The sequence below is a fragment of the Emericellopsis cladophorae genome (genome assembly GCF_022114955.1).
Source record: "Emericellopsis cladophorae strain MUM 19.33 chromosome Unknown NODE_53_length_152837_cov_119_966064, whole genome shotgun sequence".
NCBI classification, from domain to species: Eukaryota; Fungi; Ascomycota; class Sordariomycetes; order Hypocreales; family Bionectriaceae; genus Emericellopsis; species Emericellopsis cladophorae.
This window is the reverse complement of record NW_026250978.1, coordinates 50,449-67,763: the sequence shown is the minus strand read 5'-3', so window position 1 is coordinate 67,763 and position 17,315 is coordinate 50,449. Positions and strand designations below refer to the sequence as shown.

Sequence of the window (17,315 nt, the reverse complement as noted above, 5' to 3'; positions counted from 1 at the left end):
CACGTACCTCCCTCCACATTGCCTTGGCAAGCTTCTTCGCGTGAGCAAGAAATTCCAGGGATATTTTGAACCTTCGATCGGTGCTAAGCCTGTGAACCCCGGAAGCAGAGAGGCTCACCATGCCGGGACCCCACCCTTTATGGCATCGAGCCCTTTGCTCCTGGTCATGATTATCGACCCCAACTCTCTCCAAATTTCGAAAACGGGAACATAGAGTCTTCGGATGCCCTGGCTGCTGCTGCTCGGCCATGCGACAAGCTGGGCGTCGTGCAGCCATTGGCCGCCAATGACATCTGGAAGGCATCTAGGTGCCTGTACTGGCCTACACTACCCTCACTCCTCAAGTCCAAGACGGAGCTGGAGATGTGACGTCTGATAGCCAACCGAGGATGCCAATTCTGTAGTTGCGAGGAACGCAGCGCAGTTCCCAAGACCACCTGGCATATTGGCCCTGGCACAAGCGGTGCCACACCAATTTTCCCATTCTCAAGTCGCGCCTGCGGAGCTTGCCTCGAGTTACGTTGCGTAAAGGTCAGCTATTACTGCATCAAAGTGAACATATTATGAGCTAAAAAGTTTCTAGGAACTTGATATCATTCTAGCCGGTAAGACGCCGTCTTTTCTCCTGCCCGGGATTCCAGTGGCCTTAGTCGCCTCATACCGTAAGGTCGTGCCGCCCTCGGGGGTCAAGGCTGGCAGAGTTCCTGCCAGCACGCCCATTGTCAAAATGTACTGGAAGAGCCATGCTACACAGATCGAGGCCGACTTTCAACGGGTCAAGCTGCTGGGCACGGGTGCCGTCGAAGAGTGGCTCAAGGGGCTGCAGCTGAGACAAAGCTCTTTGCTGAAAGACATGGACAGGTGGGAGAGCTGGGCTGCCGATGGTGGCCTTGACGTGATGAAGCGACAGGTGCCGGCAACGCTGAAGCAGCCCCCATCAGCAGTATCCGCCTCAACTGCAAAATCTCGGCGAGACCCTAAGGATGTCCTTGACACAGAATGGGATGAGGTCCAAGCCCCCGTGAGGACAAGATTTGCACGATATGCCGATGATTACATCCGGCATAAATGGAAACGCTGCAAGAGGCTCAGATCAAAATCCAGCGCCTTCTTCGCTACGAGACTACTCATGTACGCTCAAAATAGATTCTTCAAAGATGTCGCCGGCGAGGCGGCGCTCGATGAACCTGTCGAGGGACCTTAGGCACAAAAGCTAACCTTGAAGAACATGAAGTGGCTATTTGATCTCAAGATCAAGCCCCGAATTCAGAAACAGCAGCTGTTCTTGTGCATTGGCTGTTCCGCCACCCAGCTATACACCCTTGACGGCGTTATCCAGCATTATGCAGCCAAGCATACCGCTTCTCTAAGCCATGGAAACGTCGTGTTTTGGAGATCAGAGTGGCCCAGTCCGCCCCCCTTTCGACCAAATCCTGGAGGTCCCGCGACCAATGTGACTAAAGCCGAAGTTAATGTAAAGATCAAGCCAGACCCAGATGATCGAGTCGACGCAGCGCGTTCAGCAAGGCTGCCCGTGACTCAACTTGCCGTGTCATGTTCGCCACAGGGACATGGCAAACTGTCGACTCTGTCTTCGCAACTGAACAAAATGCAGGAAGACCGAATGCTGGACATACTCCCAAGGACTTTCCGCGCCATTGACAAGCTCAAAGGCCCGAACGCCATCAGGGCAACGGCCATTGTGCGTTGTGTGTCGCAGGAACTCGAGGCACGGTTTGGCGAGCCAGCAATGTTCGCCACTTTCGAAAGCCTTTTCATGCAGTGCAAGAAGCTAGTGCCTCTCCGGAAACTGAGGCGTCTCCAGTGTGCCGCTTGTTCAGGATCAGCTCCAGTAGGTGCTACGGCACCACAGGGAAGTATATCGAAATTCAAAAGTAGCAGCCATCTGAAGGGGAGCGGGGGCAGACCCCAATTTTACTCTCTAGGAAATCTCTTATCACATTTCCGCAAGAAGCATGTCGAAGAAGTGCAGCCAAAGCTGGACTGGCAAACGCAGATGATCTGTCTTCCAGATCTGGACAGTATAAGACAGGAGTTGCCGGCGTGGTTCGGCAAAAACGCAAACGACGATGCCTTGCTACAGGATGCCTACCCTGGGGCTGTCCCCGAGGGTGACGAGCCTCCGTTTCGAAAGACGTATAATTTGAGAGGAAGAATCTCTGGGGATGTCAACACGCTTGCGGGCGCAGCTTCAGATGAGGGTAGCGAAGCGTTGGTCGGTCAGCCACGCCAGGCCACGAACCTCAGCCAATGGCCTCGATCAGGGCCTCCGGACACTGCTTTCCATATTGCTCCAGGAAACCTCACAATGGTCGACTTTAAAGGGCCACCTGTGCTGAGACCAGCTAGTGAGGTCTACGGCGCGTCCTCCAGCAAGAAGCAACGCCGTGCTAGAGAGGGCCAAGACCTCGATTTGCCTTCCTACAGAGTGTAGGATAGATCTCAGGGTGTCCCAGCGGACTTAAGCTGGGGGATGCGAGAGTATTACGCCGCACCGCGTGCAGTTCAGGAAGTTGTTCTATCGCCATCGCACTCTTACGGCAACGGCCATGATGCTGGCTTGGCGCATGGCAGTTCCACTCAGCGCGGGACAGCCAGTGGTGCAGTGGCGGACGTCACCGCCCGTGTCCCAAGCCACGATCACGAGCACCGTGAACAGATATGCCACCCTCAGCGGGCTTATTCATGGACAGACGACACGGATCCACGTGCTCCTCCGCCATATGCGTATTCTGACCCGTCCCACCAGCAGATGCCGCTACACCACCAGCCCAAGCCTCGCTACCTGCTTCACCCTAGACCACCAGTGCACGAAACGATTTTTCATCAGCAGGGGTGCACAGAAAACACCTTGTACGACAGCCATATGCCACCTCCTGTGCCTATAGCCGAGGCTCCAATACAACAATACACACCACTGTATCCCCAAAAGGGATACGGGCCTCCAATCGAAGAGTTCGAGATCGTGGAGGTGCGCGACCCAGTTTATGGGACGTACCATGTTCGACGTCCAGTCCGTCGTGAAGTATACTCCGTTGACGGGGCATCCACTCCCTCCTGCTCCGCAAGGCGACGACAGCCACGGGTATCCGTATCATGGGGAACAGCGCTATTCGCATGGAGAGCCTTACCGTTAACTGCCGGTTATGGACTCCAACGGGCACGTCGGGTCGATTAGATGGCGAAAATAACAATCGTGTGTCCGTATGCATATACACGTTACAAGACAATGGTATTTTACCTACACCATGTCACGGGAGCAGCAAGATCCGGCCCCAGCATTCGGGTAAACAAAAGGGTCAACACTTTTTAGCAATCCTCATCTTTGTTCTCTGCTGTTTCCCCATCATGGTAGCCTAGTAGACTTGAATTCATACAACTTGACAAAAGAGTGCGGAATATTTTTATACAAGAGTTGAAATCAGATATATGCGTCCCTGTCAGATGTAGCACCGCGCACTACTGCTCATGAGAGTGGCATCCGTGCCCCCCTCTTGCCCCTCCGTACATATTGTTGATACAGATAGCCAAGAAGAGCGCGCCATTCCTTTTTGTTACAACAATGAGAGCAGCAAAAAAATGAGGGTGGCATGATTCCCTCCTCGAGCTCTCTCCCCTGCCATCTCCCCCTTTCCGCTTCGCGCCTCGTGATACTCCTCCCCGTGCAAAAAAAATATACATGTATCATCCATATTCGCCAGGACCAAGACCCCTGGCCTTTCCTACACCGTCCGCCAACTTCGGCGCGACGAGGAGGGATCAGCCCAGCCGTGGGAAAAAGGCAGTCGTAGTCTGTCTATCCGCCCCTATACAACCTCGCCAATTATCTTGGCGGCTTCTCTATACGTATCAAGCAGCTTCTCGCACTTCTCGCGGTCTTTCTTCACCGTGTCATCTTCGTATAGCAGCTCTTCGAAAAGACTCTCCCTGTATAGCTCAGTCACGAGGCGGTTCTGCACAACATCCTTGCAGTGGTTGACCAAGAGGTGCATAACGGCCTTGGGTACCTGGTCCGCAATGGACTCGCGGACAATGTTGAAGTAGGAGGAGATGAGCGCACGGATGAGCTCCGTCTCCATGGCCTCACGGTCTGTCAAGGCAGGCTCGTTAGATTCACCGCCCTGTTTCTGGTTAGCACAGGTACCCTAGTTGATGTCCAGTATTCCTCTTACATAGTGCGATGCTAGGCCCTTGTTGTCATGATCATCTTCGTAGCCATAAGGTGAGCGAATCGGCAGCTTCAGATTCTCCTCTCTGCGGATGCTCGGGAGCCCGGCTTCCGACGACTGGCTGATATGCCTGTGGCCGGGCGCTGAGGAGGTGCTACTCGTCATTGCTTGACCGTCCTTGCCAAAGAAGTATGTCAGGAAGGAGTCGCGGGCGTTGTGCAAGCCCTGGCCGTTGGGGTTCAGCCGTGACGGGGATGCCGAGCGAGCCACACCGTTGATGGCGGATCCGATGCTAGTATGTGGTCGCACAGCAGGCGACAGACTCCTTTTGGGGTTTGTGATCTGTTTCCGGCTGGGAATCTCAGCCTTCTCTGTGCGGGTCTCCTCCTCTTCGTCGCCAGGCTCGGTGCCGTTTGTGCCAATCTCCTTCAGACGGCGTTTCTCGCGACGTTCCCGCTCCTCCTGGATCAACCGTTGGCGCTCCTTCTCTTGTCGAGCACCGACGACGTTGCTCATGGCAGCGGCGGCGCCGAGGAAGTTGGGATGGTTTGTGTTGATGTATGCGCGCTGGATCGAGATGAGCGATTCAACGTAGTTGGACGTAGGCCCGAGTCTCTCCCGCAGCAGATCCGAAACAGTCTCGATGAGCTTGCCCTGTAGCCTTGGGAACCGAGAAAGTTCTGTTGAGCCACAGGTGTGGCAGATCTTGATCAACTCCTCATACACTAGCTCCACGCAGCGTTGCGAAGGGATCTCCAGCATCTTGATCTGGGGTTTGACGAGGAGATCGAAAGCCATCTCCGGAACGAAGAGGCTGGGACGGGGACCGGTCGAGTTGCGGATTGCGGTCCTGATATCGAGAGCTGTTAGGTTAGACGTGGGGTCGATGGACTCGAGCGAGCTGCCAAAGACGGAATTGAAAATGTAGTAGATGCGGGCGCCGCCGCTGAGCTCCTTGGTGGAAATGTTGGACGAAGTACCATCGATGGACGATGTGAAAGATGTCGCGAATCGGGTCATCTGTTGCAGGATAAGCGACCCACGGTGCTCCTTGCCGCTGAACTGCATGTCACCATAGGTGGCCAGCTCCTGTTGCGTCTGGCCCATCAGAGTGTTCAGGCGTGCCTTGATGTCAGGGAGGCGCTCGCGGATATGAGACATGAGTGTGGTGTTGAGGGTCTTGGCGAGAAAGTGCGTACCGCATCGGTTCGCGATGTTCCGGTAGGCAGGATGGTGCTTGAAGAAGTCAGTCTCGGCCTGGATAGCCTCTTCCATGGGCTTGTTGCCCTGAATGTCCTGCTGCGAGCGGTTGACGACACCGATGAAGCCCAGCTTCAAGGGATAGACTCGGCCCGAAAGAATATCCAGAGCGTTTGTACCATGGTCCATCAGATCGATTTTGGTGAGCACACCAATGGTGCGACGGCCGAGAGGGTCGACATGACGGGCGAGCTTGAGCGCCTCCGAGTTGACAAGGTCAACGTTGGCAGGGGAGACAGCGAGAATGATGCTGTTGGGCTTGGCAATGTACTCGGAGATCAGAGTTCGGGTCTGCTTCTCAATGTCGCTTGGTTGGTCGCCGATGGGAACCTTGGTCAAACCTGGCAGATCCACCAGCGTCAGGTTCAGCACATGCGGCGAGTAGACCTTGAGGTTGATGGGTTGTCGGTTGATGCCCTTGTTGTTGCCGGCTACTCGTGATGTTTCGTTCTCAATCTCGCGCTTCACGTCCGAAAAGTCTGTAAACCTCCTGTTGGGGATGTGGTGAAACTCAGCCCACTCGGAGCGGCGAGCCGCCAGGGGCGACTTGAAGGGGTCGCTTGCGGGATCGGGAGCATCCTCGTCTTCGGCTACATTGACGAGCTGCAGAATCAGAGGTCGTCGAGTGCAGATGCCGCTGCCACGGGGCAGAAAGTCGCGGCCCACAATGTTCTCGAGAACGGAGGATTTACCTGCAGACTGGGATCCGACAACAACCTAAGGGGGGGCTGTCAGCTAACGCAAGCCTTGTGTTTGGAGGAAACGGGGAACAAACAATCTGGGGAAGGTCTAGAGAATCATTTCCAATGGTGTTGAAGACGAGATCCTGCAGCTTGTTGACGGTGCTGAGCAGATCCTCGCCGAGGGCTGCCATAGCGACGTAGTTTTGCCGGAAGTCAACACAAACACGATTTGGCGCGCAGGCGGATGCAGGTTGAATGGGAGGTGATGGATGGTTTGCTTGCGCTATCAGGGCGTCTTGGTAGCGCTGCGCGTCGCGTGCGAGCCTTGACAGTTCATGCAGACAGCTGAGATGGCTTTTGCGTGGATCTGTCGCGGCGTGAATTCCGAGGCACTCGAGCAAGAACTGCTCTCGAGGTTGGCAGATACGGATGGCGTAGCGCAACTACGTCGCCAGAATTCACGTGCTTGCATAAGGTTATGCTGGCCTATGCACACTAGCAGGGTCTGCTAGCGTTTGTGTTCCCTAGAACAGGATTATGCATCGGATCGGAGTGTTTGGTCCCGGTGGCAGCGACATTGAAATGCCCCGCTAGGCCAGTACTGCGATAGTCGCATACTGTGACTGTGCGAGGTAGCGAGAGATTCCTGTAAGCAGTACTAGACGACAAACGGGCCGGCCATACTCATCAGAGATCAAGGTGTGCTGTGCACCTGGCCTGACGGAGAGGATCATACCCGATCATCAAACATGAGCACATTTGGCAGCCCGGGAGCGTTGCCTTCAACAAAGCCGACGCCGTAAGTCACTTTGCCATTTGACTGACACCGCGAGTCCCTGACGCTGACCGTCTCAGTCCACAACGAGGGAGCTTTCCGCTGGATCATGAAGGTTTGCTAAACCCCACCAAATGTACATGATCACCGAGCATGTCTAACAGGCGTAATGCAGGCGAATGCAAGAAGGCCATGCAGGCATATCTTGTGTGCATGAAAAAGGTGCGCGGCGTCAACGAGGATGAGTGTCGTGAGCTGGCAAAGGGGTATCTGAACTGTCGCATGGACAGGTGAGTGATGCTCATGTTCTGGTGGGCGATTAACTGACTGAACGCGCGCAGAAACCTCATGGCTAGAGATGAAATGAAGAATCTGGGGTTCGCAGAGCGTGAGAAGCCAAAAGAGCCAGAAAAGGGCGTCAAGGGTGAGCTACAGTGGTAGCCAACGCCTTTCAAGGTGAAGACACGGGTATCCCGCGTGTGTCAAGTTCCGCTCCCCCAGGACAGCTGTGGAAATGTATAATATGTACGATCAGGCGGTTGGATCCTGAAGTATTTGTACATCTAAGAAAGGACGTCTCTCAAAAGTCAAGGTGGATGGCGTCGTTGGTCCGGTGAAGGCGTGATGATTCAAAATGCATGGCGTAGACGTCACGATGCAGCTTTCAATGAGCGGTCTGGCGGTCAGCGAGGACTACGGATATTGCCATGCCAAAGAGCATGAAACACTGCTCGTGCATGGAACCAGTGTGTCCAGTGCCTATTACAACACAGGATAAAGAGCTCGATGGGACCATCAGATAGATGTCGGGCGCGTATGTTGGGCATGTCCACTTCCAACATGACATGTGTCTGGGACCCAATCTTCCATATGCTGGCAAAAAAGCGTTACACCACTCTTCCAAGACCCATGTAAAGCTCGAACGACGAAAACAGCAGTCCATGCGTAACTTGAACTGTGTCACACATCACAAGGTGAACAAGCACAAGATTATATCGTCATCTCCCAATAGCGCGGTCGAGACGCCGGACACTGGGGTGGTTGCCGCGCCAACCACCGTTTTGATGTGAACGGCTGGGGGACCCTTGCTCCGTGCACCGGCCGCCACCTGGGATCAATTAAACGACACCCAGATCCCTGGAGCTCACATAAATTCACGGTCTCGGCAATCAACAACTCTCCTTGCATCTTCGACGCACTGCGCATTCTATCTTTAATCCCTGTTGGCTTCCCATCGTTCTTCATTGCTGTAACGCCCGTGGAATCTTCCTCGCCATCGCCATGAAGCCTGCCGGTATGACCAGCGACGCCAAGGTATCGCAGAAGGTGCCGCCGCCGGCGTCCAGCTACATGAACAACGATCAATTCGGTACGTGACAAAGCAGTTGGCTTCTAGCACCAAGCTCGGCTCTGATGACAACACACGTGCAGCGAGCTATCTATCCGAACTTCGCAACAACCGCCTGCAACGTCCTGGCGGCGCGCGCGCCCAGCCTTCCGGTGCCCGTCCAGCACCAAGCCGAGCCAGCACAAGCCGAGCCAGCATTGGACGCCCCAGCCTAGACAACATTTCGCAAGCCGACAGCCAGACCAGCCTTCCTCCCCAGCCTCGACGCGTTCCATCTCAGGCCCCGAGCGTGGGTGCTGCCAGCGTCTCGTCGCGCCTCTCGACATCTTCGCGTGGTCGCGACTACTATCCCCAGGAGCGCTCAGCAGCAGCACCTTTGGCGGCGTCTGAGGTCGTCCCGACATCGTCGTACATGGAGCGGGGTCAGCGGTGGATGGAGAAGGAGGAGGCGTTTTCACTGCGTGGCGCCATGGATGATATGCGGTTGCGAGAGACACCCGAGCAATCTACCTCACCCGAGCCTAATGACGATGCTCGTCTGTATGACACTGCTCTCAACGAGGCAGCTGAGCTCGTCTGGCAGCACCAGAACCCCGACAAGACCCCGCAGCCAGATGGCCCCTACCGTTACCGACCACATCTTAGAAAGAACAGCTACGCGCACGCCCGCGCGGCGAGCGCAGGTCGGTACGGAGAGGACATTGCGGCAAGTGGTCTGGCTCGAGACAGTGGCGCTCGCTCCATCTCTGCCAGCTCCTCCGACAGCGACGGGGCCTCTCGCATGAGTCGACCCTCTGTGGACTCTGTGCGCACGCAGACCAAATCCTATGGAAGCGTGGGCGCGCGGACGGTCACCTTTCACAGGCGGCGCAGCAGCATGAAGCGCAATGTGAGCGGTGAAGTGGAGAGACCCTTCTCTGGAGATCAGATCTGGGAGGAACCCGAGTCGGCGTCCTCTCGCGGGTCAGTCAGAACGGGTCGTGCGTCGCCGGACAAGCTTGTCAGCAAGCCTACCAACCCCTTGAACCGAGTGCGGTTCGACTCCCTGCGCGAAGAAGCGGCACCAGCGGGGAAGCCCTTGGATCGCGTCGAAATCTATCGCAATCCACCCACAAAATCCCGGGATGCCCTGTACACCAGCAACGCTGGACTGCCAGAGCCCACCGTGGACGAGACAGTGGAGCGAAAGGATGGTATCGAGATCCGCAGCCAGGACATTCGAAACGCCACCAGTATGAAGCTCAGGGATCGCAGTGCCAAGCTGCCGGAGCCCACTGCCGTCAGCGACAGCCCTGGCCGGCCAATTGTAAGCTTTGATGCTAATTGGAGAGCCTCGGAGGAGTCAACTGATAGCCACCCAGCAGAATGCCAGCAACGACAGCGACAGCCCCAGGCACAATCTGAGGCAGCCGGACCGCAAGCCAGAGGCCGCTTCCAGACATCGCAAGCCCGGCCTGTGGGTGTCCCTACTATCTCTGTGGAGGAGAGCGACACGCCGCGGACACGGGCGCCGCCAAATGCAAGTGTGCCGTCCATCAGCCTAGAAGGCCCTGAAGACGCAGCTGCGCGTCCTCTACCAGAGATCAACGTGCCGACCATCGCTGTTGATGGGCCTGCTGGCAATGCGGACGTGCCCATCCCTGTCATTGTTACTCCGGATGACGGTGGCACGGCGTCTCCTCGACCATTGCCCGAAATCCACGTCCCAGGCATCTCCGTCGACTCGCCCAAGGGCGGCGATAGCAACGTGCCTGCTGCGGTCGCCCCAGGTGGTAGCAACAGAGCGCCCCGAGCACAGAGACCTCGCAGTCACTGGTCTCGCGCGCCGGGGGCTCCCAGAGACAAGACACTTTGTCACGAGTGTGGGTATTCCATCGAAGGCCGCTTTGTAGCCTTGGCTGGTACGTCTGAACGTTTCCACCCAAAGTGCCTGAGTTGCTACATCTGCGGCACCAGCCTTGAGGCAATGGAGATCAGTCCTGAGCCTGATCGACAGCGGGCCGAGCGCCTTGAGCGCATCCAGCGTCGGGCTGCCGGCGAGACTCTCGAGGAGACGCCCGGTCAAACAATGGCTGAGGATGGAGACGACCGGCTTCGCTTCTACTGCCACCTGGACTGGCACGAGCACTTTGCCCCCAAGTGCAAGCACTGCAAGACGTCCATCCTTGGCGAGCACATTGTGGCCCTGGGCGAGCACTGGCACTACGGCCACTTTTTCTGCGCCGAGTGTGGCGACCCCTTTGAGCAGGGAATGACGCACATTGAAAAGGATGGCTACGCCTGGTGCATCAAGTGCCAGACCAAGCGAACCGAGAGACGCGCGCCCAAGTGTAGGAAGTGCCGGACGGCCGTCATCGGGGAGTACATCCAGGCGCTGGGTTACGAGTGGCACGAGCATTGCTTCCGCTGTGCCGAGTGCGAGGGGAGTTTTGAAGACGGGCAGATCTTCCCCAAGGAGGTTCCTGGCGGGACGGTTGTGCTCTGCACGTCGTGCCGTACCCGGGAGTTGAAACGATGACGACGACGAACATGCGCATGATTTGATGACAGCTTGGGTGTTTTTGATTTTTTATTTGGCTTGTTGGATCATGGTTCTTGCGTTTGCTGCGAAAAGGTGCTAGGATGATTAATATGGGAAAGATTCGCATGGGTGAAAGAATGTAGTAGTTTGGAATTCATATTGAGATGGGCATCAGTTTGATGCCAATGCTTTGCCATGGGACTTTATCAACTTGCTCTCCCGTGTGTGATGGATCAAGCGTCGTACCGCAAGGTCCTGGCAAGCCAGGAAGCGTGCTGACGTTCTCTTGTTGAACTCCTTTCTTGGCCCAATCGGACTTTCTTCATACCAGCCCGGCCTGTCGCCTAAATCATCAAACAAAAATGACCCCTAGAAATCAAAACAGTGAGTCCCTCCTCGCGTTATCGTATCGTGGTCGTCATCGCTGGTACTTCTTTGCTTGCATCAGTTGCCGCCAACCTGCTCCTGGTGCACATCGAGCTGGTCACCATCGGCCATCTCAAGCTACGCACGGTCAGTGATTGGTCTGAATGTCCCTAGACGCAAAAGACGTACCGCCTCAGGTGTGTCGGTGGGTTGCACACGCTGGCCCTCGAACAAGAACCGGACAGAGCTAATAGATTTGCCTTGGCGCTCGCAAAAGGCACTCATGAGCTTCTCAAGTTTCGTAGACCGCTTGATTTTGAAGAAGACCTCGTTGTTGTTGTCTGAGACCTTGATGTTCAAGTGCTCCGTGTTGGCGGGAGCCTCTGGGTGACCACCGCTAGGGGTGCCGTTCTCCTGATCGGACATGTCGTGAGTGGGATCGTTGTTGGCTTGTCTATTTCATGGATCGTTAGAAGCGAGATGGGTAGAAAGAAGAGTCTCGAGGAGCGCAACGCATGAAGTGCGTTAGGTCATGCGCCGTTCGAGACGGGGAATCGGACGTACTCGGATACGTGAATGCGTGTGCGGCGTCAGGTAGTCTGCGCAATAGCTTTGGTCGACGTTTTTGAAAGAGGAAAAGCAATAGGATGATGAACGAGTTTCCGCGTTCGGCGTGAATGTCAAAGAGAGAGAAAAGAGCGAGACAGGCTCACGCTTCACTCGCGGCTTCGAGACGTTGAAGGGTGGGGAGCGGCGCGTTTGATTGGCAGGGAACTGAAGGCCTGGTGAATGGGTGGTGCGAAAACCACGCAGGCACCCACAAACAAGTGCGAATCTGCCAGAATCCGCACGTACCGATCGCGAACAAAAACAGCCATGATGTCAAGCCAGTCGGCCAAGGCAAGCAACTCAACACCTTCAGAGTATTGGCAGCATCATGGTCGGTCACCTCAGCTCGATCGTTTCCCAGCCTTAAAGGCTAACTGGTGCAGGCTCCCAAAGATGACATTAACACGCAGCCGCCCTGCCATCCTCGTGCCGTGAGTTTCAAGAAAAGCTTCAGCTGCCTCTCACCTTGCGCATAGTTGCTAACACACTCTAATTAGTGCGCCATTCAAGGTGAAGACAAGTTGCGCGCACAATGCACAAAGCGATTGCTAGCTGACAAGTCGAGCAGACTGCCTGACCAAGAACAATTACAGCGAAGCCAAATGCCAATCTGTGATCAACGCCCTCTACGAGTGCTGCGACGCGTTCTACTCTAAATACGGTGAAGATGCGTCGACAGTCAGCTGTCCCAAGCCCAAACTGCTGCAACTCAAATTGCAGCAAATGAGGGAGGGCAAATGAGTCGGAGTTTGTCGACAAACAGTTATACAATTATACATATGTAACTGGCACGGACCATGCCATGAGGAACCCGCGAAAATATCCGTCTCGCGCAGATAGAAATGTAACCTCAACCATAGCGCGTTCGCCGGTCTAGAGAAAGTCGCTGGGAACAGTTCGGAGGAGGCAATTTTCTCTGGGCGATCATTGAGCACGCAAGAGATCCTCAAGGGACCTGAACAAGCATTGAGAGATACCTTGTTCCGAGACTCTAATATGAATGCCCTGACATTATGTTGAAGAAGAAGGAAAGGGAAAATCTCGTGCTCTGGTGGGGCGTCAATATGTGGTTGGAATCGGCGCTCGGTTTGGTGCATAAGATGATGGGCTACCCTGTAGTCGCCTATGTAGTTAAAAAGAGGACCCACTTTGGCGCCGCGGCGCGTCTCGGTGACTGCAGCAACAATTCAATGTTGAACTTTTGGAGCTTTGTGGTCCGGCCTGATCTTGATATTCACGCTGAGCAACAGCATAACCGCTTTTCCTACCATCGACAAGAGCTCTACACGCGAGCTCTCATATACATACGAGGCTTCACACAAGATCAATCATCACACTTCGTCGGCCATGACCGGACAGCACCGTCGAGGATAGAATACTGGACCTGGTGACCGTCGCAAGCGTCAGCCCACCGGCCGAAGCACCTTTTCGAAGCTGGAATCGGGCCTCAGGATACTCAAGAGAGACCCTCGACAGCGCTTCGGGCAATTGAGATTTCGCTCGCCGAGCATGGAGCTCGACAATACTTCAACGCCCCTCAACTGGGCACCAACAACGGAATTTGCAGGTCCCGAGGTCGAGCAATTCGCCAATGCACTCGATGACTGCCTGACGGGACGCGCACCCGGATACGATGCTCGTGAGCGCCTGCTTGCGCTGCCGCGCATATTCCACAAGAACGCGACGCAGCGTCTGGCGAAGCTTCGACCTGGGAGGCTGCGGACGGGCGAGGACATGGACATGGACACGGACGAATTGGACAATGAGAGCTCGCATGACACAGAGGCCGAGATACAACGACTAGAAAAGGAGATTCAGACGTGGGATCTACTGCAACGAGTGCTTCCGCTACGATACTCCGATGCCGAGAACGAGTCACACGTTGCGCGCTTGGAACGGGTGGCAGACAAACCCAGTCGTGCGACGACGCTGGAATCCTTCTTCGAGAGCGACCCGACTGCCCGCGAGCGAAGGGCCGTGCTGCAGTGGCTGCAAACCAGCGCGGCTTCCGGCCCCGACATTGACGAGATGACACGTGAGCTGCAGCGGAATGCGGATCGAGGCGATATCATTGCACACGGCTGGCTACACACACGCTCTGCGATCAAGATGAAGAAGAGCGTCACGGGCTGGTCGCAATTACTAGATCAGCAGCCTGGGAACGGCACCTCTAATCACCTGACCTCTTCGAGCGAACCCATGGTCACACAGCTCGACCCCGATGCGTGCACGCGGCAGGGACGCAAGCTACAGCCCCAAGACGAGTACTTTGAGCGCGCCATCTGGCTGGGCTGCTTCGAGCATCTACGTCGGGGCAGCACTGCGGCCACGATCCAGGAGTGGTGCCAAGAGAGGACAGAGGTGTGGCGTTCCGTCTCCATGTCAGGCTTGCTCCTGCCGGCACAAGACGGCAATGAGACAGCCACGGATCTGAGTGCGAGCTCGTTGGTGCTTTGGCGGCGCATGTGCTATGCGCTAGCAACGCAGGGTGGGACGAGTGATCATGAGCGTGCTGTCTACGGCGTGCTTTCCGGAGACATTGAGAGCGTTGAAAAGGTGGCCAGGTCCTGGGACGATCTCCTCTTCGCTCACTACAACGCCCTCCTGCGCACGCAGCTGGACTCTTTTCTTTTGAACCAATGCGCGGGAGGAGAGGCGGCGCACCTCACACAGACTTTCCCTTCGCTGAACGCCGTGTCGGCGCACGGTGAAGAGGCGGGCGTGGAGAAGCGTCTCGTCAGGCAGCTCGCAGCTCGTCCCTCTGTAGCCGACGAGGCGAAGGAGCCGACCAAGGCGTTGCAGGCTTCCATTGTTGCCAATGAGTTGCATCAATACCTATCCGAGCAGGGTCGTCACCTGGCGTCCCCGTCCCGCGGTCTCGATCAGCCACAATACTTTCAGCACGCGCAGACCGGTGGCTTGCGTATTATCGCGCACGTCTACGTGCTTCTTTCGCTGCTTGAGGGTGTGACAGCAATTTCCATTGAGCAGCGCAAGACGGAAGACGAGATCAAAGCGCAAGAAACGATTGTCGCATGGTACGCCGGGTACCTGCGTCGACAGCAGCTCCAAGAGCTAATACCCTTGTATTCTTGTGTCTTGACGATACCCCGGAGATATGAAGTGCTGAGCGAGAATCTCATCGAGGAGGAGGAAACAGAACGCCGAATCACGCTGTTGAAACTAGCTCGCAAGGCCAACATTGACACCATGGAGTACGTTAGGACACAGGCAAATATCTTCTACCAAAAGGTCGCCGAGTCTCCGACAGCAACCAAGGGGGCTCCAGCCGTTTTCCGGATTTTGGAGGAGAGCACGCCCGATTCCCAGTCTGGACAGTTCATCAAGGCGGACTTTCTCGGTGACGACGAAGAGCAGCTCGCCGATTCTCTGGATGAGTATCTCGTGCGGTCCCTGGAGTGGCTGTTGCTCGTCGACGAGGCGTGGCCAGATGTTTTTAGCATGGGTGTGAAAGCATTTGTGTTCTTTTTGCGTACGTATATGCGATGCCTGACCATACGATTCTTTAGCTGACGAACCTAGGCAACATGCATCTTGACGCAGCAAGGCGGTTGATGAAGAGCATATCGTTCAGCGCCATCCTGGCGGAGCGCTTCGGTGTGGAAGACGAGTCGATGGCGAACAGCATCGATTTCTGGGCTGAGCAGCTGGAAGGGTTGCCTGGTAACGTGCAGGCGTCGCCTCTTCAGGTCATGACCGATGCGCAAAATTTCCGTGATCTGGGTCATCTGGTGCAGGCGTTGGATAGTCTGGAGACGACAGGGGCCTTTGCTACCATTGCCGGAGAGTACGTACCAAGAGCGAAAATCCCCCGCCCCGTCAAGGAAAAGACTAACATGCGCAGTGCCGATGTCAACACAAAGGCAGCTCAATGGCGTCCGGAGCTCATCAACGCCGTCAAGATCACAAAGGAGAGCATGCAGCCGCTGCTGCACAACTGGATGCTTGCTAGCATCCAGGACGGCAACGAAGCCCTGGCCGAGATCCGCCAGATGTATTTGCCCGAGACGATTCTGGCCTATGTCAAGTCCCTGCACTTTGCAGGCACGCGTCTGACGAGGGACTATCTCCTAGAGTGCATGGACCTCGCGACAATCATCACGGAACGCGACGCCGACCTGGAAGCCACCTTTGTCGAGGCGAAACGAGTCCGGGAGCTTCTCGAGGCGTTTGCCGTCAGCAGCAAGGCGCTGGCTATGGCGCCAGGGGAGAGGACGGGCGCGCCGACAAAGTCTGGGGCCAAGAAGCTACGGGAGAAGGGGTGGACAAGAGACATTTGGGCTGTGAGCTTGGGAGGATCATGATATCTGGCTGTAGTATAACGACTGGAACGAGCAGTATAATATGAAAGAAGACGATCACGCGCAATGTCATGGAGAAGTACCTACATTTAGACTAGAAGAGCGAAAGCGCTGTTCTCCTCTTGTGATCCACCAAATGGGTGTCACGTGATATCATTAAAACTCTAAGACGGAAAATGGTGCATGTGAAGAAGCATTTTGGTGTCTGGTACGTACGAGAATTTGATTATTATATCCCACTAACATCATTTCCACACACATTCCAAAATGACCGCACCGGAAGCGTCACCATGCCGGATTCTGGTCATGGCCTCTGGCTTTGGCTCGAATTTCCAGGCTCTCCTCGATGGCGTGTCAAACGGGCAGCTTCACAACAGCCGCATTATCTCGCTCATTACGAACCGGAAAAGTGCGCACGCCACTGTTCGTGCGGACAAGGCGGGTGCGTGGTTCTCTCCCATATATATGTGACCGGGATGGCAGCTAATTTCACGACCAGGTATTCCTTGGGAGTACTTCAACCTGATCAGCCACGGGTTCTTGGGGAAAGGAGAAAAAGACGAGCAGAAGGTAGCGGAAGGCCGCCGAAATTACGACGCTGCATTGGCCGAAAGGATTCTCTCAGCAGAAAAGGAAAGGCCTGAGTTGATTGTTCTCGCCGGCTGGATGCACGTTTTCTCGCCTGCCTTCCTCGAGCCGATCGAAAGGGCGGGGGTGCGGATCATCAACCTCCACCCAGCGCTACCCGGTAAGGTTTTGGTTGAAAAAAGACCATCCTTAGTTCTGCTGCTGACGAGGACCATAGGGGAGTTTGACGGGGCCAACGCTATTGAGCGAGCGTTCGAGGAGTTGAAGGCTGGGCGTCTAACACGCACAGGCATCATGGCCCACTACGTGATCGATGAGGTGGATCGAGGCGCCCCCATTCTGGTCCAGGAGATCGAGTGGAAGGGAGAAGGGCTGGATGAGCTGAAGGAGAGGATACATGCCCACGAGCACGAGTTGATCGTAAAGGCGACGGCCAAGGTGGCGCAGGAGATAGTGGATGGCAGGGGATCATAAGCCCAAGAGATACCAGAACAATGCAGCTGCCGATATGAGCAAATATTTCCTACGAAATTACATGCCTCGCACAGGTTGACACAACAGACACCTGCTAGTCTTTGTAATGCTGTCCCTAGGTGCCTGTCTTATACGCGTTCCTGGGACCGGGACCGGGACCCCGCCCCCACATTGACGCG

General features: G+C 55.6%; 7 protein-coding genes across 7 annotated transcripts; 5 read left to right on the top strand and 2 right to left on the bottom strand.

Moving 5' to 3' along the window:
- Positions 1–727: 727 nt before the first annotated feature.
- Positions 728–1,204, top strand: J7T54_008277 (uncharacterized protein; the record flags this gene model as incomplete). Its single annotated transcript, XM_051509044.1, has 1 exon — positions 728–1,204. The coding sequence occupies one exon, from the start codon at positions 728–730 to the stop codon at positions 1,202–1,204; it is 477 nt and encodes a 158-aa protein (XP_051359915.1).
- A 2,623-nt stretch (positions 1,205–3,827) lies between these two features.
- On the bottom strand, positions 3,828–6,324 carry J7T54_008276 (Dynamin-related protein-like protein; the record flags this gene model as incomplete). Its single annotated transcript, XM_051509043.1, has 3 exons — positions 3,828–4,142; positions 4,194–6,167; positions 6,226–6,324. 3 exons carry the CDS (start codon positions 6,322–6,324, stop codon positions 3,828–3,830), a joined length of 2,388 nt encoding a protein of 795 aa, XP_051359914.1.
- Positions 6,325–6,882: 558 nt separating this feature from the next.
- J7T54_008275 (uncharacterized protein) lies at positions 6,883–7,349 on the top strand (the record flags this gene model as incomplete). The annotated part of the gene is made up of 4 exons (XM_051509041.1): positions 6,883–6,932; positions 6,989–7,023; positions 7,084–7,198; positions 7,250–7,349. 4 exons carry the CDS (start codon positions 6,883–6,885, stop codon positions 7,347–7,349), a joined length of 300 nt encoding a protein of 99 aa, XP_051359913.1.
- An 840-nt stretch (positions 7,350–8,189) lies between these two features.
- Positions 8,190–10,774, top strand: J7T54_008274 (LIM domain-containing protein-like protein; the record flags this gene model as incomplete). Its single annotated transcript, XM_051509040.1, has 4 exons — positions 8,190–8,277; positions 8,340–9,562; positions 9,621–9,712; positions 9,781–10,774. 4 exons carry the CDS (start codon positions 8,190–8,192, stop codon positions 10,772–10,774), a joined length of 2,397 nt encoding a protein of 798 aa, XP_051359912.1.
- A 447-nt stretch (positions 10,775–11,221) lies between these two features.
- J7T54_008273 (Ubiquitin-like protein-like protein) lies at positions 11,222–11,569 on the bottom strand (the record flags this gene model as incomplete). Its single annotated transcript, XM_051509039.1, has 2 exons — positions 11,222–11,281; positions 11,333–11,569. The coding sequence occupies 2 exons, from the start codon at positions 11,567–11,569 to the stop codon at positions 11,222–11,224; spliced, it is 297 nt and encodes a 98-aa protein (XP_051359911.1).
- A 511-nt stretch (positions 11,570–12,080) lies between these two features.
- On the top strand, positions 12,081–12,493 carry J7T54_008272 (DUF1903-domain-containing protein; the record flags this gene model as incomplete). The annotated part of the gene is made up of 4 exons (XM_051509038.1): positions 12,081–12,083; positions 12,136–12,183; positions 12,250–12,262; positions 12,321–12,493. 4 exons carry the CDS (start codon positions 12,081–12,083, stop codon positions 12,491–12,493), a joined length of 237 nt encoding a protein of 78 aa, XP_051359910.1.
- A 768-nt stretch (positions 12,494–13,261) lies between these two features.
- J7T54_008271 (nuclear pore complex protein Nup107) lies at positions 13,262–17,136 on the top strand (the record flags this gene model as incomplete). Its single annotated transcript, XM_051509037.1, has 6 exons — positions 13,262–15,245; positions 15,296–15,560; positions 15,618–16,056; positions 16,411–16,516; positions 16,574–16,822; positions 16,880–17,136. The coding sequence occupies 6 exons, from the start codon at positions 13,262–13,264 to the stop codon at positions 17,134–17,136; spliced, it is 3,300 nt and encodes a 1,099-aa protein (XP_051359909.1).
- Between the last annotated feature and the right edge of the window lie 179 nt (positions 17,137–17,315).